The sequence below is a fragment of the Eurytemora carolleeae genome, unplaced genomic scaffold (genome assembly GCF_000591075.1).
Source record: "Eurytemora carolleeae unplaced genomic scaffold, Eaff_2.0 scaffold717, whole genome shotgun sequence".
NCBI lineage: Eukaryota > Metazoa > Arthropoda > Copepoda > Calanoida > Temoridae > Eurytemora > Eurytemora carolleeae.
Genome location: NW_019396864.1, coordinates 135,604 through 161,989, shown reverse-complemented (window position 1 = coordinate 161,989; position 26,386 = coordinate 135,604). Strand labels below are relative to the sequence as shown.

The 26,386-nt window shown below is 31.5% G+C and overlaps 1 protein-coding gene across 1 annotated transcript in view; it reads left to right on the top strand.

Annotated features, from left to right (window-relative positions):
- Positions 1 to 5,595: 5,595 nt before the first annotated feature.
- Positions 5,596 to 26,386, top strand: part of LOC111709516 (uncharacterized) — a 40,356-nt gene continuing 19,565 nt past the window's right edge. Inside the window, exons 1-4 of the mRNA XM_023483201.1 lie at positions 5,596 to 5,617; positions 6,552 to 6,609; positions 13,258 to 13,328; positions 15,350 to 15,432. Coding sequence (XP_023338969.1) covers positions 5,596 to 5,617; positions 6,552 to 6,609; positions 13,258 to 13,328; positions 15,350 to 15,432 — 234 coding nt within the window. The remainder of the gene's footprint in view (positions 5,618 to 6,551; positions 6,610 to 13,257; positions 13,329 to 15,349; positions 15,433 to 26,386) is intronic.

Sequence of the window (26,386 nt, the reverse complement as noted above, 5' to 3'; positions counted from 1 at the left end):
AAGAAATCTGAGATGGGAACTCTAGAATGGGATACCTTTAATCCCGACTACTTAATCCGAATATCCAATACGTGGACACTTTTAATTTCTTGCTTAATCCACTCTTTTTGGATATAGTACAGAAAAAACAAAACCCAGAAAAAATTAGAGAGTCCCTCCCGTCGTTGTATATTAATCTTATTAAATGACGCGCAAAATTTCAAATTTCCCGGCTTCTGAAACTCCACTCTGATTGGTTGAATCTTATACACTTTTCAGGATACAAACACAAGATTAGGTTAGTCTCTAAATTAAGAAAATGAGAGGATCAAGCATTGATCTCGATATCCACCAATTCTAAAGTTTTCAGCTCTGCTAAATAATGTAGTAAAATTTAAAATATAAGAGGCCTAAAGCTTTTGTCAAGAATAATAGTAATTTGTCAAGAATAATATACTGAAGAGAACGGTAAGTAAAGAGGATGTATAAAGAAAGGAGATCTTAACATCCTTATATACTAGAGGAATAATGAAATAAACTTTTCATCCTTTCAGTTCTTACAAACATAGATATATGAGTTCTTCATATCTTTACATAAATATATATATTTGACTTGTTTGTTTGGAGGTAGGTTTGTTTCTTAGATTTATCCAATAAACGCAAAAATAAAAATTTCGATTTCTTAAACTTTTTTTAGAAATCAATGAATACGGATAAACAAAATCTCCAAAACTGTACAATGTACGATAAAAATGGCGGCTGGAAAGACACGATCAAAGCAAAATTGAAAATTTAACATCGTCACAGAAAAGGGGGGGGGGCGAGGTACCGTGCAACTTGCAAGCTTATAGTATCTATAAATGTGGCTCGTTTATCTGGGTGTTGGCCTGTCTATAGAGTCTATATAATAAAACAAGACATTCGTAAATATATATGTTGCCCATAGCCGGCTAAACGGCTGGACCGAATGAGCTGAAATTTTTTGTGGACACTCAAGGGTGTGGTCAGGGGGTGTTATAGGCTAAAAAATCGAAAAAAAATTTTCTCAGAATTTTTTATTATTTTTCCACCGGCAATTAACGCCGAGCCCTTCAGCTTGGATCCAATAAACGTCAAAACGGCTGAGCTTTTAATTCCAAAATATAAATTAATCACAATATATTTTAGAGTTAATAAAGGAGGTGTTAGTTCCACAGATGAAAATTATAGAATTAACAAAATTACTAATAGAATTTATCACTCAAATATTAAAACTTTAAAAGTTAGATTAATTCGAAGAAGAAAGTTCTGGTCTATAGGAAATGAATGGAATTGATAAATATATAAATAGTGAATTGCGAAAAAAGTTTAATGTATCTAGGCTAAAAGTACTAAAAGTTTTAGAACTTTTTGCTATATACATAAATAACAAAAACTTTTTATTTAAAAAAAAAAGTTAGCCTTTCTGGTTAAAGTCTTTTCAACGGTTTGTACTTTTTCTTTAAAGTCGAAAAAGCAAAAAAAGGATAAAAATATTTATATGAAAAATCAGATGTAATTTGCTTTTTTTTTGATAATTTTGATAATAGTTTTTTGGTTCCATTTTACTTGTTTATTAAAAATTCTTTTTGATCAACAAATATACAATGTACTTTTGGTTTTATAATTAGACTTTTTAACAATTAATTGTGCTTTTGTTTTGGTTAACGCTTAGCTCCACGATTACTCAATTGTCAGAAAGAAACCTAAAAACCAGAGTTTTGTATTTTAAATATTTTGAACCAGTCTGAATTTTTTCCCCTTGCTATCGCAAGGATATATAAAATTTATTCATTAAAAAAAATTCACCATGTCTAACTACAAACACTTTTATCTTTAAGTGAATTTATAAGAGCAAATGAAACAAAAATATTGTTTAAACCACATGTAAAAGAAATCTATCAAAAGGTGATATACTAAATACTATATATGGTCAAAAACAATATAAACGGTTTTAATGTATAAATATTAAAATCTTAAAAATAAAAAAAAAATAAAAAAAATGAAGTGTTATATGTTAAATAGTATAAATATACCTCAAAAGGCCGGAAAGATATAAAAGAAGTAATAAATCTTGTCAGGGTTAGTCCTGGATATATAAAGAATATATATTTTTCAATTCTAACATCAGTGCTCTGAATAAATGATTTTTTCAATTTTCAGAATGCATTTTTAAATTTTTTTGATAAAAAACAAATATTTTTTTAAGCTTGATGTTTAAACTTTTAAACATTTTAAAACATTATTTTTTTCCACTTTAAGGAAAGTAATAATTTTTAATTTTAATTAAGAAGATAAAAAAGGAAAACGTTTGTTGAACTGAAGGTAGCTTTATCCATTTCTATTTAATCAATTGATTTTCAAACAACTGCATGGTAAATCTATTTACCTTATGTATGACAGCATTAAATACAAGCTGATTAAATGTCGTCTTCTTAGTCCACAGTTTCATGGGTCTCACTGTATCTACTTGTTAAATGTCGTCTTCCTAGTCCGCAGTTTCATGGGTCTCACTGTATCTACTTGTTAAATGTCGTCTTCCTAGTCCACAGTTTCATGGGTCTCACTGTATCTACTTGTTACATAAAAAACTACATACATTTAAAAAACTGTTTTTCAGATGTAATGATACTGAAGTAGTTAACGAGTTGGAAATAATATTAAGGTAACTAAAAAAAAATTTAATTTACAAATTTTTTTAATGTTTTTTAATTTATTTTAAGTAAATGTTTTTCAACCATAGAATTTTTAAATTGAAAGACGTTAAATTAATTATATTTTGTTATCACAACCTTATAAGCTCAACTTTGTAATACAAATCTTTTCATATTTGCTTTTTCCATTTTGAACAGTGCACACACATTATACATGGTGGATGAGGCTTTCAAGTTTCAAGCTTATAGATGTATATTAAAAGTATAATATATTTGTTTCCAACTTCTAAACTTGAGATATATCTATATATATAGTTGTAATATCTGTTTGTCTGTCTGGGTGTCTGACTGTTTGTTTTTCCGATCATAACTTAGGAACCCCCGGACCAATTTGCCTCAAATTTTGATTGTTGAACTCGGGAGAGCCACGGGAATGTTGTTACTTTGGTTTAAGATTCTAAAATCAATTGGTCGACTTTTATAGCGAACATTTAGTTTCCCGGTAAAATCGTTTAATTGCAGGTAAATGGCGGAAGTATCTTTGAGTACCCTGGGCAGTGCCGGGTTCCCAAGCTAGTATTCATATAAAGTAGTAATCTCTGTTTGTCTGAAACTGCTTGTTTGTTTGAATGTCCGATCATAAATCTTTAACCTTTGAACCGATTTGCCTCAAATATAGATTTGGGAAATCAGCAGAACCACGGGAATGTTTTCAGCGGCCTTTAAAAGTTCTTATTTGTGTTTAGATTGACTTTAATGGTAAATCTTGTTTTCCAGACAAGGCTGGGTTCCAAAGCTAAATAGTACTTACATCTGTTGACGTGGCAAAGGCGAAGATTTGTCCGAGGGGGGGGGGGGTGAGGAGGGCTGAACCATATTTAAACTTTCCTGGGGGACTCAAACCCCAAACCCCCTTCTTTCAATCAAAGGAATTGTTGATCTTTTTTAAAATACAATGCCCTGCCCACCAGAGCCCAAAACTTAAGACAGGATATCGTTATGAAAACCAGTTTTGAAACCCATTAGGCAGTTTTGTGGAAATAATATTCTCGTTATGAAATGTTATTTTATTCAGCTTTTTCATATTTTCCATTTCCCAAATCAAAATCTCTTAAGACCCCAAAAAGAAAACTCATTTAAATTACGGGTTCAGAATTTATTTGATTTACATTTCTTTGAAATACAAGGTGTGTGTAGCACATTATTATACTATGTTCTAGAGAAAAAGTTATAAAATATAAAAAGGAACTTTAAAACAACTTTCCTCTGATTCACTTCCTAGTTTTATTAGTTTCTTTTGTTTAAACATTTTATTACTTTAGAAGAACTAAGAAATAGAAAACAAGCATATCCCCTATTCCCCATCCCAACCCACCCTTCCTCCCCTTCCTTACTCCCCACTACTCCCTCCGTCATATAAAGAACCTTTCATTTTATCCCGTAAAGCCAAATTTCTCAGTTCATTATAATCTTAAATTTGGGATCTTTAATTATAATCGAGTTTCAACATTAAAAGTGGGTTTACAGATTATATATGGTGTCTAAATAAATCAATTAATTAAGTGACGACTTCATATTCTTGATCGTCTTTGATATACGCGGCATAATTTCGTGTACACAATTGTCAAAATATCCCACCTTTTCTTTATATTTTATTTGCGGAATGTCCAGCCTGCCATTTTTTCAGCAAATTTTTTAGTATGCGATCATTTGGAATTATAAGTTACTTCACAAGCGATCAAAAACCCTTAATCAAGACAATATAAAAATCTGTATACAATAACGATCTACATATTTATGTTTTTAAAATACATCCTTTCAAGAAAATTTGCTAATGTATAGAAAATGGTTAATGTTTAAAATATTTAGGTTTTCTTTAGTCAAGTTTTTTTAACTTTAAAATACAAAAGAATCTGTTAGATTTTTAGAACAATATAATTTTACATGATCATACAAAGACTTACGTTGGCAACATCCAGGCTAGATTTCTCTTGTTGTTGCTTGTTTTCTTCGAAGATTATAGTTTCAATCCTCGATCTTCTGGTGATCCTTTTCCAATCCTTGATCCTTGTTCAGTTTAATCCTTGATCAGTAGTATCCTTGATCAATCCATGATCCTTGTTTAGTTGAATCCTTGATACTTGTTCAGTTCAATCCTTGATCAATTCTCGATATCACTCACCGTCTGCACAGTTTTTAGAAGTTCAATTTTTGCATTTCCAAAAATATGTTCAAATTAAAAATGCTCAATTTTACGCTATGTCATTAAAGTTTTGTAAAATGTTTTTCAGACCATTAAGGTTAGAGGAGTATCCGATGTTTATACCGATTAACTTTTTTTCTAAAACATTAATATTTCAAATATTTTAAGTAATAAATAGGATACTTTCAGGTTTAGAATCACATAAAAATCTTCAAAGTTCTCCAAAAGCCCAGCAGTGTCTGCATTCTGCAGTTTTTTAATTCTATCACAAGCTGCTGCTCACTTCACCTTAACATGGGGTTTATTATTTTTACAACAATATTAGTAATATCCCAGTTAAACAATCTACACCGTAATCTTTAAAATGTTGTCTGCCATTTCTACACAATCAAAATTGATGGATATATTAGTAAATTTGTCCAGATTCAAATTTATTAAATAACAACAAAATTGTTCAAAAGTCTGCAATATCTTTAATAAGTTTGAAACCTGTTTAAGGTTGAAAGGTTAACTATACACTACAGAATAATAATTAGTTTTATATTCATCATATATTTTGATCTTATTCATAATAAATTTATGGTCAAAGGAATTTGAAATACATAGACGACATTACTCTAGGTATTTAGTATGGCTGTACCTGGAGGTATACGAGGACCTGGATTAACAGAATCTAATACTTCAACACCTTAAGGGGAAAGGGGGGGGGAGTGTTGAGCTTTGTGTAGTTGTGTAGAACGCATGGGTACCCATGGTACCCATGGTAGAACGTTATATGATTAATGTTCTTATGAAGAAATACCTTAACTTGATGAAAGTCCAAAGAGATAATAGTTTAAACATATTTTACTACTGGCTGATAAATAAACATGTCCTCACCAATAAATCAGTTCTTTTCTTCTATTTAATCAATTAATCAGCTCCTTTCTATTAGTAGATCAATTAATCAATTCCATCCTACTATTAGATCAATTAATCAGTTCTCTTCTACTATTTAATCAATTATTCAGCTCCTTTCTATTAGTAGATCAATTAATCAATCCCATCCTACTTTTAGATCAATTAATCAGTTCCCTCCTACTATTTTTTCAATTAATCAGCTCCTTCCTACTAACTGATCAATTCCCTCCTAGTAGATCGAATAATAATTTCTCTCCTACTAATTGATCGCTGATCAATTAATAATTGATCAGAGCTGAAAACTTTAGAATGGGCGTCATCCACTTAATGGCTTAAACCACTCTTTTTCTTAATATCCAGTTTAAATATTGCTTGTTCTCCACATGAATTTAAACTCCAGAGAAGCTAATCCATCGGATATCTGGATATTTCATTCTAAAGTTTTCAGCTCAGCTAATATTAATCAGTCCATTCCTCTTTACTATGTAAATTATCAAAAATTAAAGTTTTGATTTCAACGAATAGCAAAGGTTTAGCTTGAATTGAACCCATTTTTGGTTAATTGAATGATTAACCCTATTGTATTATTTAACATATGAAAATGATTAACCAAAATGTCAAAATGATAATTTAAAAGTTGTTTTGGTTGGGAAACATATATGTAATTAATCCATTCTGTACCCTATAAGCATACAGCACTGTGCAGGTTCCAAAACATAAGAAAATATAGAGGGGGGGGGAAGGAGCTAGATGGGGGGTAGGAGCTATAAGTTTAGAAGAAAGTTGTTTGAATCCAGGTATATCTGCTAATCTTCTTCTTTGTCTGGTTCTACTGGTAAAACCACCAAATAGAAGGTAAAAACAAATCTGTTCAATTTTCTAAAACATTGAAAACATGGGTTCCGAACTTTTGTGCATAAGAGCTAGCGGTAAACTAAAACTCCTTGACTTGATATACAAAATACAAAATTCTAGTATTTCAGTGATCCATCGTTTTTTTTGTCCAACATATAGAATATCCTACCTTATTTTCTTTAAAAATTAGAGTGTGATCTATTTGTGTTTGATATCTTCACCCTTGTTTCAAATTCCGTTAGCATATTATATCACCCTTGTTTCAACTTTCCGTTAGCATATATCATAGCTCCCTTGTTTCAACTTTCTGTTAGCATATATCCTAGCTCCCTTGTTTCAACCTTCCGTTAGCATATATTATATCACCTTTGTTTCAACTTTCAGTTAGCATATATCATAGCACCCTTGTTTCAACTTTCCGTTAGCATATATCCTAGCTCCCTTGTTTCAACTTTCCGTTAGCATATATTATATCACCCTTGTTTCAACTTTCCGTTAGCATATATTATATCACCCTTGTTTCAACTTTCCGTTAGCATATATTATAGCACCCTTGTGTTAACTTTCCGTTAGCATATATCATAGCACCATTGTTTCAATTTTCCGTTAGCATATATCATAGCTCCCTTGTTTCAACTTTCAGTTAGCATTTATTATAGCACCCTTGTTTCAACTTTCCGTTAGCATATATTATAGCACTCTTGTTTCAACTTTCCGTTAGCATATATCCTAGCTTCCTTGTTTCAACTTTCAGTTAGCATATATTATAGCACCCTTGTTTCAACTTTCCGTTAGCATATATCCTAAGCACCCTTGTTTCAACTTTCCGTTAGCATATATCCTAGCTCCCTTGTTTCAACTTTCCGTTAGCATATATTATAGCACCTAGCTCCCGTGTTTCAACTTTCCGTTAGCATATATCATAGCTCCCTTGTTTCAACTTTCAGTTAGCATAAATCATAGCACTCTTGTTTCAACTTTCCGTTAGCATATATCATAGCTCCCTTGTTTCAACTTTCCGTTAGCATATATCATAGCACCCTTGTTTCAACTTTCCGTTAGCATATATCCTAGCACCCTTGTTTCAACTTTCTGTTAGCATATATCATAGCACCCTTGTTTCAACTTTCCGTTAGCATATATCATATCTATGCAATATGCTATAACGGTTGTGCACCCTTATTTCAACTTTCCTAGCACCATTGTTTCAATTTTCCATTAGCATATAATTGAAATGAAACAGAGTTTACAGTGTCATTTATTGGCTTCAGTTTAAAGAAATGTTTATGAATGGAATAGTATGTATAAAGTCACACTTAAAGGATTTTTTTAACCTGAAAAAATAAGTATACAGGTTTTAAAATAGAAACCTGCAATCCGCCGCCGCCGTCGATCTCTATCGTTCCGGGGTCTATCGTCCAGCGATTTATCGTCCCGCAATCTAGCATCCCTCGATCTATCGTCCTGCGATGAATCGTCCCGGGATCTATCATGGCCAAGTTATGATGAGCAGGCGCTCAACTAGGGGGGGTATGGGGGAAGGCCCCCCATTAGGGAGGGGGCAAAAAGTGCTTAACAGGGGTCCATATAGCTCCAAATATAACTAATTTTCTTTAATTTTTTTAAAACTTACTCTCATTCATGTCCCCCAACTATTAAAGCAAACTCTAATTCCACTTTAACATTTTTCAATATAAGCTCAGATTCTTTTTCTTTTTGCCCCCTTTATTAGAAAAATGGCCCCAAATTTGATTTTTTAAATTATTCTCACACATTCTTATTCTTATTGCCCCACCAGGCTTAAAGTTGTCCACTTTTTTTAGAATGCCACCGAACATACATAATTTGCACCTATTTATTTTTATCCCCAAATGTTTTATAAATACACCTAACTTTGAGGTAATTACTCCCAACCAAAAAATATTACCCTTTTATAAAAAACTCCGTCAAATATTTTGAAAATGCCGTAAATAAAAAATTTTCCCCCCAAATAAATAAAAAAGATTTCCTATACACAAAATTACCCAAAACAAAGATTTAAGATTTCCCCTACCTGAAAATTGCCCTCAAAAATTTGATTTTCCCCTGAATATAGATTTAAGATTTTTCCCCCACAAATTTGCCCCAAACTGAAAAGAATGCCCCCAAATATAAAAAATTTACCCCAAAATATCCTGAATTGGTAAGGTAGTATTTCATGGTAGAGTTTAATAATACACATTTTTCTCCGATTTGCCTTAATTTTTGTTGGGAAATTCTGGTGATCCCAGGGAACGTTTCAAGATTAGTTTTAAGATTCTAAATTCAGTGGGTCCACTTTTTATAGATAAAAATAGCTAAAATCATCGTAATTTACGATCAAGCACAGATAAACGGCGAAAGTTTTTTGGTTGGTTTTGCATTCAAGCATTCCAGTTTTTAATTTTACAAAGTTCCACAACTTCACAAGATTCTATTTTTAAGTTCAGACCAGAGTGAATGTGATCATAAGTAACTAATTCGTGAATAACTCAGATACTTCTTGAAATTGATTGCCGGTAAACGGTATAATAGTCGATACGGTCTGATGACCTAAAACCTGAGAATTGGGACTCATTCGGCTTCATGTGTGAGTGCCAAGCGGGCTAGAGAAGCTGGAGTATAGTTGTTGAGGTATTGATAGTTACATGTTTGTGTCCGTGTAGACATTGTTAGCTAAGTGAAAATGAATTGTACCTGGATAGATACGGGTTCGAGAGCAGTTTATGGAGTAGTGTATTTACTTTCTACCTACCTACCTACCTTCCTACATACCTACATACCTACATACCTACATACCTACATACCTACATACCTACATACCTACACACCTACATACCTACATACCTACCTACATACCTGCATACCTACCTTCCTAACTACCTACATACCTACATACCTACATACCTACATACCTGCATACCTACCTTCCTAACTACCTACATACCTACATACCTACATACCTACATACCTACCTTCCTACATACCTACATACATACATAACTACATACATACATACCTAGCTACATACCTACCTACCTACATACCTACATACCTGCATACCTACCTTCCTACATACCTACATACCTGCATACCTACCTTCCTACCCCCCTATCTACCAAACATCGATTTGTGAAAACAAAAATGTATTTGTATTGTGTAGAGTAGAATTATTATTTGATTGATAGAAATTAATTAGTATTTCATTATTAAACCAATCTAGAACTAAATGAAAACTATCAGATTTATTAAAAATTTATGTTTTAAATGCACATATTTATGTTTATCTTAAAATTATTTTATAATAAATTCGTGCAAATTTTTTAGCCTAACTCCATAAACAAAATTACATGAGACTTAAAGTAAAACTGAAATATTAAAGAATGAAATACATCAAAACCTTTTTTTTTGATTATTTTTTGGTACAACTACATAGTACCTACATTCGAAAAAAAATTTTAAAACAAATTAAAACCATACCATTGATGACATTGTTCATAACTGTTTAATTTCAAGCCAAGCCATTTTTTTGTCTAAGATATGGAATAATAAAAATCTACCCCTTTCAAAAATACAAGTTTTTATATTTGTATTTGCATTTTGTGTTTTTATTATTCTATAATTGAATTCATGTATTTGAAAGAATTTAACTGGGATTTAGAGAGAAATGTTTTTGCATTTAAAGAATGATAAAATGATAAAAATTCCTATTCAATTATTGTAACCAAGATTCGGTTTCTTTTCTATTATTATATATATTGAAAACTAATAAAACTAATGATTTATTAAACAATGTGCAGCAATTGGCCCCATAAAACTATAAAATAGGAAGACGACTGTTAAACTCAAGTTATGAATTTAAAAAGGCCAATGGACATGAAACACAACAATTGTGCATTGTGCATATAAACAGACCCATTTAAATTTTCGATTTTCAAGGTACAGGTAATACAATTTGTTTTTATAACATGACATACACATTATTATCGTCTTCCTTGCTTTTATAACATCAAATACACATAAGATTACATTATTATCGTCTTCCTTGCTTTTATAACATCAAATACACATTAGATTACATTATTGTCGTCTTCCTTGCTTTTATAACATCAAATACACATAAGATTACATTATTATCGTCTTCCTTGCTTTTATAACATCAAATACACATTAGATTACATTATTGTCGTCTTCCTTGCTTTTATAACATCAAATACACATTAGATTACATTATTGTCGTCTTCCTTCTTTTATAACATCAAATACACATAAGATTACATTGTTGTCAACTTGACAACCTATTTGCTCTTTACGGTCTTGTTTTATGAACTAATTTGCGGCATTCCTGAACTTATTAAAATGTAAAATGTATTTAGATGAATTACATACTCACAACACTTTTTTTTTAAATATTGTAATTTTTTCTATTATTTTGTTTATAAGAAAGCTTGAAAAATAAACACCTTTATACAGTTGTATCGTTATTATTAAATACCTAGCTCTTTTATTTAAAAAAGATGATTATATGAAACTTCTTTTAAACTTTTCTTAGAATACAATTACGTCACGGAAAATTTAATATTCTTGCTAGAGATGTTTTGGACGCATGAAAAGGGAGGGGAAGAGGGGTAGGGGGTGGACAGAGAAGGTTTAAAAAAAACACTTTTGACTTTCATGATTCTAAATATATGAAGTTGAAATCCCGGAAGACCAAGTCCCAAAGGAATAAAAATATACCAAGGGTGTCTGCATAACTTCTTATTAAAAAGAAGGAAAAACTAAGACGACCCCCCCCCCCAAGAAAATATAACCCCCTAAGTTGGGGATGCCAAGCTAAAAACTGGAAACTTTTAGAACGCAGATGTAACAGTTTGGTGCTTTAGCTTTTTCTGTTATATACTTTTTCTCTTATATACTTTTCTGATATATACTTTTTCTGTTATATAATTTTTCTCTAATATAATTTTTCTCTTTTATACTTTTTCTCTTATATAATTTTTCTCTAATATACTTTTTCTCTTAAATAATTTTTCTCTTATATAATTTTTCTCTTATATACTTTTTCTCTTAAATAATTTTTCTCTTATATACTTTTTCTCTTATATAATTTGTCTCTTATATAATTTTTCTCTTCTATACTTTTTCTCTTAAATACTATTTTGTTGGTGGAGTGTCGAAAATAAAAAAAACTATAAAACAACAAGTCTGTAAATTTAATGATCGAATTCAAATTGAATAAACTGAAGGCATCTAAACCTATAGTTAGTTTAGGGTGGACAAGTCCCATAGCTTTAAAAAAAAAGTTTGATTTGATGTACTCAGTTTCATGAAGGAATAGAAACAAAACTCAGCTGAGCATTGTTTACTTTTCCCCCAGAATCAGCAGTACACTTCATATGTAAACAAATTATGTGAGTTCCAGGTATATTCCTATGGGCAAAGTTATTTTATTCCCTGTAGATTAAATACTAGTTTAATGAGAGTATCAAGTTGAACAAACTTGAAAACTAAAGTAAAATAACTTCTTAGACTAGTGTTAAAATAAAATTCAGGAAAACTTCTGAAAAGAACACACTGGTCGGCGTTTCTATCAATACAATGAAGACGATCTTTCTATTTAAGTTTTTTATTTCTAACGAGCTTTTTTAAAACTACAGGGTGAGTAAAAAAAAAAGTGTGATTAGCGGCGTCTGGTGCAAAATTGTATTTTTTTGTGCAATTTTTGTTTCATTTTTCTAATATTTTTGGAATTTATTTTTCTTTTGCCCAAAAAAAGTTCCGCGAATTTTTTTTCTCTCTTCAAATTTAAAGTTCAGAAAAGCAAAAATGTGTGTATGTCTTATTTTTTATCAAATTCTAAAATTTTGTAAATATTGAATAACAGAATTTTTTCATTACAATTTTGCAAATGTTCTGTGATTCTGTGATTCAATCTTTATGAAATTCTAGAATTTGATAGAAATAATATTAATACAGGAAACAGGGTTCGCAATTTATTCAATGTTAATTTAATAAAATGTACTATTTTGGATTATTCACAAATTCATTAATGCAGGTGAGATAGTATATTTTATTTATATCAAACTCGGAGTTGAATCTACGAACAAAAATTGCGTAATGATTAATTGATTGCTGTAGTGAACGTAGTCTTTAAGTATACACATTTTAAAAAGTCTAAAAATTTCTTGCTCACTCAAATATCAAAAGTTTTCATACTTTAGTACATAATGGCTAACGTATGATGGCATTAAAAAATGATAATTTTAAATATTCATTGGCTGTTTCTAAAAAACGTCTAATTTAGTGATCAAGGCAAAGGTACTAAACCTTTGTGCTGGAATTCTGAAATATAAATCCGCTTTTTCTCCGGCCACAGTTATCTTTGAAAAGTAAGACTAACTACCAATTAACAGCTTAAGGCTGTTTCGCTTACCATGAAATTACCCAAATGAGTGAACGGTCCCTTAAACGCATCAATTTCCCCATGGAACACAGACTTATTTCACAAGGTTGCTTCAATCTCGTCTTACTATTCCACAATTTCATGGGTATCCCTATAGTTCTGCAATTACGTTGTCAAATTTAAAAGTATAAAAGTATTATGCTGTGTGAAAAACTGTTTTTATTTAGATGGAGTCAAGGGTTACTGGTTCATCAAGCAGTTGTGGACCTAATTAGATCTGCTATTCTAATACCCTTAGGTGGGTACCTTCCCCCCCCCCTTCTTAGTTAGATCTGCTATTCTAATACCCTTAGGTTGGTACCTCCCCGATGGGCGGATTTTTGGTAACTAATAAGTTGGTAACTTAACAATCTGGTAACCAACAATTTGGTAACCTCACAATTTGGTTAGGTTAGGCTAAGACGATTTCTGGGTCGAGTGCTGCGGCTAGGACAGACTATGGGGCCGAGAAATGTGGTCATATTTATTCAAACAAACACAATGATATCCGATATGTAGGGGAAGGCATGGTTAAGAAAATTTCTGGGCCGAGCGCTGTGGCTAGGACAGGCTAGGGGGCCGAGCGCTGCAGCCTTATTTATACAAAAATAATAAAATGATATTCGATATGTGGGGTTAGGTTAGGTTAAGACAATTTCTGGGCCAAACTCTAGAGGTTGCTTTTTTAGAAGTAAAGTTAACTAAAGCTGAATGAATTAATTGACTATCAATTGAAAAATTAATTTTTCTTAAAAATTCAACGTGCTTGGTCCTGGCTTCGGTTTTAAAGGATTAATTGACACTATACTGCTTGATTTTAGCTTGACATCTTAGTTTGCAGTGAAGTATTTATTTTCGATGAAATAAGTAGAAAATGAGTTTCTTTATTGTTTTCTTTATTATTCTAATGTAATTATCCAGATATAGCAATAAAGCAAGATAGACAGATTATCTGAAACAAAGCAAATAAAATGAAAGGAAATTAATACAAGATATAAATATTATTATTATATCCTCCACCCCCTTCCAACCATCCATTCCCATCTATCCCTCCATTTCCTTCAAATTCAAAGACTTAAGCTGAACAGGCATGGTATGTTAGACTACCGGATATTATCTTGGTTTGCCCTGTATCTAAGTGTAAATACCCGATACCTAATTTAGGAGCTCATCAACAGTTTGGATGGATGAATACCCAGGTTCTCTCATCTGTATGTTAACATTATTCTGGCACAATATTCTCAATATGCTTACAGAGAGGAGGAATTACAAGTTCGGAATATATTACCTTGGAATACAGGGATATATAGGCTAGGAATGAAGGGGTACATATATAGGGAAGGAATACAGGGATATATGGGGTAATAATACAGGGGTATAAAGGGTAATAATAAAAGGGTATATAGGGTAGGAATACATGGTATATGAGGTAAAAATACAGCGATATATATAAGGTAGGAATACAGGGATAAAAAGGGTAATAATACAGGGGTATATAGGGTAATAATACAGGGATATATAGGGTAAGAATACAGGGATATATAAGGTAGGAATACATGGATATATAGGGTTGATTAATAGGGATACATAGGGTAGGAATGCAGGAATTTATAGTTTATGAATACAGTGGTATTTAGGGTAGGAATACAGGAATATACAGGGTATGAATACAGGGAAATATAGGGTAAGGAATACAGGGGATTACAGGGTAGGAATACAGGCGAATATAGGTAAGGCATACAGGGATATATAAGGTAGGAATACAGGGATATATAGGGTTGATTAATAGGGATACATAGGGTAGGAATGCAGGGATTTATAGTTTATGAATACAGTGGTATTTAAGGTAGGAATACAGGGATATATAGGGTAATGTATAGGGTAGGAATACAGAAATATATAGGGTAAAAATACAGGGGTACATAGGGTAGGAATAAAGGGGTATATAGGGTAGGAATACAGTGGTATATAGGGTATGAATAAAGGAATATATAGGGTAGGAAAACAGGGATACACATATAGGGTATGAAAAACGGGGTATTCAGGGTAGGAATAAAGGGGTATATAAGTTAGGAATACAGGGGTATATAGGCTAGGAAAACAGGGGTTTAAAGGGTATGAATAAAGGGGTATGCTGTGTACGAATACAGGTATAAAGGTATTTTATGTTGAGAATATATGGAAGCTTGAAAAGAAGAAAAAAAAGTAAAAAAAAACTGTAAAAATAAAATCAGAAAATGCTCAATACGAATGAAGATATAAAATAGAATTTATGTTCAGGTAAATCTATTCTTGAGTGTCAGCCTGTAAATAAATGTTCCCTTGTCGAGACAACCTTTCTTCTTCTAGTTACTGTATCTACGGTAAGTAAATTACCTTTATTCTTCTAGTTACTGTATCTACGGTAAATAACTAAACTTTCTTCTTTTAGTTACTGTATCTACGGTAAGTAAATTACCTTTCTTCTTTTAGTTACTGCATCTACGGTAAATAAATAAACTTTCTTCTTTTGGTTACTGTATCTACAGTAAGTAAATAAACTTTCTTCTTTTAGTTACTGTATCTACGGTAAGTAAATAAACTTTCTTCTTTTAGTTACTGTATCTACAGTAAGCAAATTACCTTTCTTTTTCTAGTTACTGTATCTATGGTAAGTAAATTACCATTTTTCTTTATAGTAACTATATCTACGGTAAGCAAATTACCTTTCTTCTTCTAGTTACTGTATCTATGGTAAGTAAATTACCTTTATTCTTCTAGTAACTGTATCTAAAGTAAGTAAATTACCTTCCTTCTTCTAGTTACTGTATCTACAGTAAGTAAATTACCTTTATTCTTCTAGTAACTGTATCTAAAGTAAGTAAATCACCTTCATTCTTCTAGTAACTGTATCTAAAGTAAGTAAATTACCTTAATTCTTCTAGTTACTGTATCTACAGTAAGTAAATTACCTTTATTCTTCTCAATGCAATCTGTCAAGATTGAGACACATCCAATAATATCATGTCTTCACACTCTTTTCCATTTAATCATTTATCTCTATAATAATTCTCTTCGCTCATAAATATATTTATATGGATATTTGTATATATATACCTGGCCAATCGGCTAGTCAAAATTGGCTGAAATTTTTTTCGGGAACTCATGGGTACCCTGGGCTGGGGACAACATAGGCGCAACGCATTCACCCACACAAACTCATTTGCACATTTTTTTAGCCCTAGATATGAACATTTTAGAACTTAAAAACACATATTTTTAGCGAAGTATTAAATAAAAAATAATTGGCTATCGTTAGGGCTTTTGCAACTGTTGTCATCAAAAACAGAGGGGGGGGTGTATTTTAGGAAGTCAGGGCAGGGGCCGTGACATATTTTTAGTCAAAATCTTCCTTTAAAAATGCATATGCCTTGTGTTTTATGATGAGAATGGACAATTTAAATGTATTCTAAAATCTTTTCACTTACTAACATTGCATCAATTGTACCTTTGTTGACACAAATCACGGACGGAAGGTTCGAAGGCTCTTCTAAACCTTAAACACACGTTGCAAATATATAAATATATTTCAAACCTACAAAATACATTTTTAGTTTAATAATAGATAAGAATACAATTGCTTAATGTTTAATTGAGTAACTTACTAGTTGGGTGTCTGGGGTAATCAAGGAGTGATTTGAGATCGGAGGAGGTGATTGGGTCAGTTTCATAGAATTACACAATTATTTTATCACGACGTAATGAAAAGTTTAAAAATTTTCTCATTTTCAACTTGTCCCAAGTGAATTTACTTTGACAAGGGCATTAATTATATCATATTAGCAACACTTGAACTGGTTCAGCCGTTGCAGCTAATCCTGTCTCTCTATTCAATTTTATAATTCTAAAATTCTAAAATTATTTTATTCTTATTTAATTTTTTAGTTTGATGATTTGTTCATCATATGTTTTCAAATAATATTTTGAACACTCATGATACAAAGAAATGTATGTCCAAACACTTTAAAGCACTGCGAACCAACATAAAGTTAAATAAAAAATTATTGCTTCCCCTCCCCCTTCGGGCTTATTGCGTGATACACCCCCCCCCCTCTTTAAATAAACCTAAAAATGGAATTGTGAAAGAGAAAGAAAAAAAGAAACTGAGCTTAAGCCATGCACAAACTTTGGTTTTCAAATCATCGAAGTTTGAAATTTCATAAGTTTACACCATCAGGTTGCAAATCTATATGGATTAGTAAATTTAATTAAGTTTGTGACAGATATTCATGTCCTTATGTGTAAAGTGTGTATCACTATCTAGTATTTTCTCCACTTTACAACTTAATTTAAACTTAAATTAGTCAAAACATTTCTTCGTAAAACTTGTAAACTAAAGTTTGTTCAAACTCCTAAAGTGTTTGATGTGTAGTTCTACTAGAACTACTATTGTTTACAAACAAACCATTTTATCCAAGAAAAAAATTGCGTCTTTGCCACAAACTCTAATTGGCTAATCACTATATATCTGTGAATCCCTTAGATATATTTTCTAACTATGAAAAATGTTAGATCAAATAATCTAAGTTTGAAATATATATCAAAGGTTTACACCATCCAGTTACAAAGACAAAGACATAGGGATTAGAAAATCTAAGTTTGTGGAAAAGACTTGTAAATTCCTTTGATGAATGTAAGTCTAAATATACTTGCCGGCCAAAATTTTAATTGACAGTCGATCTCTGACACCTCCGTTTCCCCATTTAAAGCACTGATAAAAAGTTTACACTAACCATGTTTATTGGGACACCCTGTATACTGATCGAAATGTTAATCGTGAGAAAACTCGATGAAAATAATCGCTTGAAAAGCTAATTTTCTAAAATTGTAAATATTTCTCTTGTTGAGCCATGAACAGAACTTTAAAGAACAGAAATAAGAATGGTTGATTTAGAAATAACTCACAGATAATCCCAAAAACTTCAATTTCAAGGATATCTCCATTTTTTGCGCTTGTGCACTGTAATCTTTGTTGTAAAGGGTACCTTTGTAAATCGAACTTTAAACAAAGAGTATCTTTAATTACGTCTACGTACGGTCCCTTTAACCATTGCAAACGTTAAACAATATTTTTGGTTGTAAGCACACGCATATCAGAATAATTCGATGCATTAGTAAGTCTGTTTTCAGTGTCCGAATACAATGAATTTGAGCCGCGTCTTAAATCCCCCAAAAACCGGTTTCAATTGAGCGCCGGCTTAAATCTTGAAACATTGAATACAATTTTAAGTGAAACCAACCATGATTTGAGCTGCGGCTTAACTTTAAGCCGCCGCTCAAATTCTTTAAATTCGGCATGCAGGTCGTTTTAGATTTTTTTCTAATATTTAGTAAGCACAAGGTTAATTAAAAAATATATACCTCAACGTTTTGTGCTGCGCTGTTGTATTGTCATTAACTATTACAAATAAATTATTTTAAAGAGATTGCTCTTCGGGTCTTTGAATTTTAAACATTTTGCTTAATTATTAGTATTCTCTAATTTCAGTGAAAGCGAAAAAAAAACTAATAATTAATCACAACAGGATAGAAATCTATTTATCAAATAATCTCCCGGGGTTTTATTTATTCATGATTTTTAATAAAAGTATAAATAAACCTCAGTAATTTATAATCTAGTGAACTATTATCTTATGATTAAATATAATCTAGCATTCAATAAAGATAGATTATGTTTTTATTTTGGTTTTATAATTCTAACTTATTAAATATGTTTGTGTAACCCTAGACATTTGTTTTTAGTTTTTGTTTGAAATTAACATCAAACATGGTATAGGGTAGTGGGACGTTTTAGAGAAAGACATTTAATAGATGGACATTTTATAGATGGACATTTCATAGATGGATATTTCATAGATGGACATGTCATAGATGGACATTTCATAGATGGACATTTCATTTATGGACATTTCATTTATGGACATTTCATTTATGGACATTTCATTTATGGACATTTCATTTATGGACATTTTATAGATGAACATTTCATAGATGAACATTTCATAGATGAACATTTCATAGATGAACATTTCATAGATGGACATTTCATAGATGGACATTTCATAGATGGACATTTCATAGATGGACATTTTATAGATGGACATTTCATAGATGGACATTTCATATATGGACTAATCATAGATGGATATTTCATAGATGGACATTTCATAGATGGACATTTCATAGATGGATATTTCATAGATGGACATTCCATACATGGATATTTCATGCATGGATATTTCATATATGGACATTTCATAGATGGATATTTCATAGATGGACATTTCATACATGGATATTTCATACATGGATATTTCATATATGGACATTTCAAACATTTCATATATGGACATTTCATAGCTGAAATATATTCTCTTCAAAAATAAACTTAAATAGATAATAAAGATATAGAAAGAGTAGGAACTGGATGCAAAAATGAATCTTTTAAGTTTGTAGGTGTTCATTTAGTCGAAAATCTTAACTGGAACTATCATCTTAAGGCGGTTAAAAACAAAGCATCCAGTGCAGTTTTTGCTTTGTCAAGTGTAAAAAATATTCTTCCTAGTAATATTAAACTGACCATTTACAACTCTTTATTTCGATCATTTATAGAATATGGAATTTCAGTCTGGGGAAGGAACAAATGTTCAGAAATGAAACAAATTCACATTTCACAGAAACGAGCAATACGATTAATTGATAACTCAAAAGCCACGTCTCATAGTGATCCTCTTTTCCTTAAGTATAAGATTCTAACCAAGCTATATTTATGTATAAATATACACATACTTCTTCCTGCATCTTTTGAAAACATTTTTAAAAAGCTAGGAAACTTTGAAAATTTCTTAACTATCAACTTGACATTCTCAAAATGTGCTCATTACAGTATTTACCATCAAGCTCTCATCTTAAGATGTGGAATAACCTGCCTCTTGACTTAAAAAGAAGCAACTCTCTAAGTATATTAAAAAATTGACTACAAATTCTCTTTTTGAAAATTACAATATACAACGTGTTATAAACCGAATTGCTATTCATGTAAAACTAATTAGGCATGTTTTAATATGCTTTGATATTTGTTGTGTACATGTCATAAATTACTTTAAACTCTAGTTATTCGAATTAATGTATAATTTATTTTGCATAAGATAAATTCGCACCCTGATCTCTAATAGCTCGATTCTTCAAATTCAATTTAGTAGCTCGATTCTTCAAATTCAACTTAGTAGCTCGATTCTTCAAATTCAACTTAGTAGCTCGATTCTTCANTTATTATTATTATTATTATTATTATTATTATTATTATTATTATTATTATTATTATTATTATTATTATTATTATTATTATTATTATTATTATTATTATTATTATTATTATTATTATTATTATTATTATTATTATTATTATTATTATTATTATTATTATTATTATTATTATTATTATTATTATTATTATTATTATTATTATTATTATTATTATTATTATTATTATTATTATTATTATTATTATTATTATTATTATTATTATTATTATTATTATTATTATTATTATTATTATTATTATTATTATTATTATTATTATTATTATTATTATTATTATTATTATTATTATTATTATTATTATTATTATTATTATTATTATTATTATTATTATTATTATTAGTATTCTTTCTTCATCTTATTATTTTTATTGTAGTTCTTCATGTGTTATAATTATCATTAGTATTATAACTATTATCATTATTATTTCTTTACATGTAAGTGAACATGTAATATATAAAGGGGAAATATAATTAGATAAATCATTACAAAACATTCATTAAGCAATGCTCTAGAGACCTTCGTCTAACTAATGAGTAGTAATGAGTATAAGACTAATTACAAATAAACTAAGAGTACATAAATAGAAACTTTTGTTGAGGCAGCGCTTATCTACAGCGTACTGATCTCGATATCAACTATGGGAACTTAAGAATTGAAGTGCTGGATTCGTCTCGACTGGTTTACAACCTTAGGCTATCCAAGAGGAATTACCGTAATCCTTTAGACGGGATGTGATTTCTGTTTGATCCGGAGAATCAGAAGTTTTGACCTCAGAACTAGAAACAGATTAACTAAGAAATAAGTAGTACAGTCTAAATTTAAAAAATGGTACTATACAGTGGGAACTCTAAAATGTGGATTAGGAAGACGACTTTTTTCAACCTTATGTGGATTTGATGCTGTTTTAGCTGTAGCTCGAAAATCAACATACAGAGCGTTCCATACATACAGAATAGGATATATATTAGAGGGGTATTTACTAGAAAAAAGTGTAAAACGGCCATTTTGTTGTACTGTTTCCATACTGCAGGTGTACTTCACATATTTATGCTATATAACCTGTTGGGCCCTGGAATATCATTTTATAGAAAATCTAAAATTATTGTTAAAAGAAAACCAAATTATGAAATAGGCTGGTTTCATAATTGACCAATGATCATTTCACATATACTCTATGCCTTCCACTTTACAAATGATGATTTTCCGTTATAACTATAAATCAAATGATGTTTGTTATTCACCTAATTCATTATAAAGTTTATTTAACAGTTTAAAAAATTCGAAATTGAAATGAATAGTCTAGGGAACATACTGTATTAATGTACTCTACTGCATATAATTTGTGAATATTTACATGATTTGTACACTTTGAACCCCCTTTCAGGCTGAAAGGGACTGAAAAAATTCACACCGAGAGATTCTTTAAATTCCCCTCTAATATATATTCTATTCTTTATGGTTCCATATCATATGAGTCTATCTCCAAGCTTTAACACCAAAATAAACACATAATACTCGAAAAATCTAACATTTTCTGCAAAAAAAAATTATATAAGCATTCTTCAATTTTACGAAATGATATATTCTTCTTAAAATTTCTTATTAGTCCCAAAAAAAACATAATTTAGACTAACTGACGATCTAATATAATATGGGACACCCTGTATAAAATGAAATGGTCTGTGTATAAGTACACTACACAATCATGTTCTTTGGACTATTTAAAAGCAAAACTTGAGTCGTCTTCTTATTCCACAGTTTTTTAGGTCCCACTGTGCTGCATTATATTGTAGATTAAAGGGACTGTTTAGGTCCCACTGTGCTGCATTATATTGTAGATTAAAGGGACTGTGCTGCATTATATTGTAGATTAAAGGGACTGTCCGGTTGATAGAGTTGCAAGTTGGGTTTCAAGCGAACAAAAACTTTCGCGAAAAAATGAGAAAATTTTCGTTCGATTTCAAAATCTTTTTTTGCGTAAATGAATAAAGCAAAAATTGCAAAATCGATGCTACATTTCGCAAAAATTGTTTTCGCAATATTTCGCGAAAAATAATTTCGCGGAAAAAAATAAGTTTTGTAGGTGCAATAATTAATTGCGCAATAGATGTTTTATTTTGGTCATAATTTATAATCCCTCGTTCGTATTTTTTTCACAAAATTGTCGATTTTTCTTCCCCCGAAATTTCCGTTTTTTTGCGAAAATTTTGCATTTCTTTTTTCGCAAAAATTTCGCATTTTTTCTCGAAACAGATCAGAGAGAAATTTCGCGAAAAAACTTTCCCAAAATTTCTCGTTTCTCACGAACGAACGATAAGCGAAAAATGCAAAATTTTCAGCGAGAAAATTTTTTCCCTTTTTGCTGGAAACCCTAGTTGGACGTCAGATACACAATAAGTATAAATGAAATATGCATACGATTATTTTTAATTTTGGCCTTTATGCAAAGTTGAATTTCCCTCACTTGCTTCAAAAACAACAGAGAAACTATCAGAATTAAACACTTTTGTAGCTACTTTATCTTTCACGTTATTGATCAGATTAACGTATGGTTGGCATGCCCCCCTCTAAATGGAGGATCACTATAACAGTGTTCTTTTTAATGTTATGTTGCGGATATCCCCCCTCCCCCCCCTCCGTAATCCACCTAATCTAGAGATAAGTTTAGAGAAAACAATATTAATGGAGAACTTGTAAATAATTAATATTCATTAATATATATTTGTTGTATGATAGTAGATTGTAGATTGAAAATTCTTCACATTCTGCGCAATACAATTTTTATACACATGGTTTCCCTGTAGAAATTGGAACAAAGAGACGTATTATAAAACGTTTGCAAGCTCTGAAAATGATTGATAAAATAACGATTCAAAACGAGGTAGCATGGGTCTCATAGGCTTTCCATATTTGGTGCACACTGTAACAAAAAAAAAGACTTTTTATTCAGACATGGTATTTTATCTCTGTACTCTGTACAATAGGAGGTTCTGACCTTTTCTCTGTACTATGTACAGTAGGAGGTCCTGACATCTTCTCTACATTCTGTACAATAGGAGGTTCTGACCTCTTCTCTATACTCTGTACAGTAGGAGGTCCTGACCTCTTCTCTATATTCTTAGGAGGTCCTGACCTCTTCTCTTTATTCTGTACAGTAGGAGGTTCTGACCTCTTCTCTATATTCTGTACAGTAGGAGGTTCTGACCTCTTCTCTACATCCTGTACAATAGGAGGTTCTGACCTCTTCTCTACATTCTGTACAATAGGAGGTTCTGACCTCTTCTCTATTATCTGCACAGTAGGAGGTTCTGACCTCTTCTCTATATTCTGTACAATAGGAGGTTCTGACCTCTTCTCTATACTCTGTACAGTATAAGGAGGTCCTGGCCTCTTCTCTAGATTCTTTACAGTAGGAGGTTCTTACCTCTTCTCTATACTCTGTACAGTATAAGGAGGTCCTGGCCTCTTCTCTATATTTTGTACAGTAGGAGGTTCTGACCTCTTCTCTATACTCTGTACAGTATAAGGAGGTTCTGACCTCTTCTCTATATTCTTTACAGTAGGAGGTTCTGACCTCTTCTCTATATTCTGTACAATAGAAGGTTCTGACCTCTTCTCTATATTCTTTACAGTAGGAGGTCCTGACCTCTTCTCTATATTCTGTACAGTAGGAGGTTCTGACCCCTTCTCTATACTCTGTACAGTAGGAGGTCCTGACCTCTTCTCTACATTCTGTACAGTAGGAGGTTCTGACTTCTTCTCTATATTCTGCACAGTAGGAGGTTCTGACCTCTTCTCTATATTCTGTACAGTAGGAGGTCCTGACCTCTTCTCTATACTCTGTACAGTATAAGGAGGTCCTGGCCTCTTCTCTATATTCTTTACAGTAGGAGGTTCTGACCTCTTCTCTTTATTCTGTACAGTAGGAGGTTCTGACCTATTCTCTATATTCTGTACAGTAGGAGGTTCTGACCTCTTCTCTATACTCTGTACAGTAGGAGGTCCTGACCTCTTCACTATACTCTGTACAGTAGGAGGTCCTGACCTCTTCTCTATACTCTGTACCGTAGGAGGTCCTGACCTCTTCTCTATACCCTGTAAAGTATCTCTTCATTGCAAAAGCCCCTGCCACTTTGACTTCTTCTATTTGAATCTATATATGAATTTGGCTTGTCTGTCTGGGTGTTTGGGTGTTTGTCTGTCTGTTTGTATCCAATAAACGTCAAAACGGCTGAACCGATCGGGCCCAAATTTTTTGTGGGACATCACGTGACCACAGGGAAGGTTTATGAATGATCAAAATTTCAAATATTTGTCTCCATCAAAATTCTATCTTCATTAAATTTTTGAAAATTTTGAAAATCCACAAAATTTTTTGTGAAAATCCGCTAATTATTTTTGTTTTGTTTTACGATGTACACAAAGAGAACATGTTCACAATTAATTTAGAAGATGGGCGCAAAGCGCCCTCTAAGGCTAGTCTATATATATATATTTGGCTTGTCTGTCTGGGTGTCTGTTTGTTCGTTTGGATCCAATAAACGTCAAAACGGCTGAACGGATCGGGCCCAAATTTTTTGTGTGACATCACGTGACCACAGGGAAGGTTTATGAATGATAAAAATTATAAAAAATGTGTTTTAAAGGTTTTTGATTTTGTAAAAAAATTTAAATTCTTGAAAATCCGCGAATTTTTTTTTTAAATCCGCAAAAATTTTTTCTTCTTTCTTTTAAAATGTAAACAAAAAGAACCAGTTCACAATTTAAATAGAAGATGGGCGCGAAGCGTCCTAAAAGCCTAGTTATTATAAAGTTGTATAAATGTATGGAGTATACTTTTGGGTAATTTGCTTTAATCACGAGAGATTATGCAATAATGCTTTAATTTGCTAAATTGTTTGCAGCATCAACACGGATTCAAAATACAAATTCAGATTTTCTGATTTGTATTCGCATTTGGATTTTATAATTATTGAAATACGGGGTTTACACAAAAAGAATGATGAGTTTCAGGTCGTCATTGAAAATCAAATCCTGTGTGCCNAAGGAACCCGGAGGACATGTTAGTCATTTTATAAGGAACCCCCGAAATTGGTTTATCCTCTGCATCAATACACATTGAAAATACAAAATCGAATTTCAGGGTTCATCTGAATATAACCCATAAAGGATGAAAACGCGTACTTCCTTCTCACGTTCATTGTTTTGTGCAGATAAATACTTTTAAATGATCTAACTAATTCGTTTATTAAAACTTTATAAAAAGGGAGTGACCGGCTATGTCAGGTAGTTGAACTGAGTATGCAGTGTTGTGGAAAACTTCTTTCGGATTCATTTGGGACATATTACACTTTTTAAAGATCTGTAAATCCTGAGTTTGAGCGCAAATTCGAAGTTCAAAACTCCTACTTTCGGGGTGCATACGTTTTCAGAACTACCTTACATAGCCGGACACTCCATTTAAGGCAATATCTGAAAATCTTCAAAAAGTATTGGATGAGTTTCATGTCGATATTGAAGTCTCATTCTGTGTTGTAGACTCTGTATCCCCCATCCCCCCGAAATTACTCCATATGTGACGTGTCTATTATTATGGTTTAATATTGTAGTTTACTTATTTATAATAAAGATTATATCTAATATAAATATATTGTCATAAGACTGCTCTGTAGATTCACCGTTAGCTTACCACAAAGATTTAGGAACATTTTTAAGTCTGGTTTGTCTTTGAAGTCTTGCAACGTTTTTGCCTTCAGTTTTACATTACTAACTTTATATTACTTTTTTGTTGCCATAGACATGTACATTTTAGATAACAAACAAGTTTGTTTTTAATCTTTGTGACAGAAACAATCTCAAGAACTGACGAGGGTCAACCCAGACCGAAATATATTTTCAATAAATGTGGAACTAACATCTACTTTTTTTACTATACAGAGGTTTGGTCCATCACCA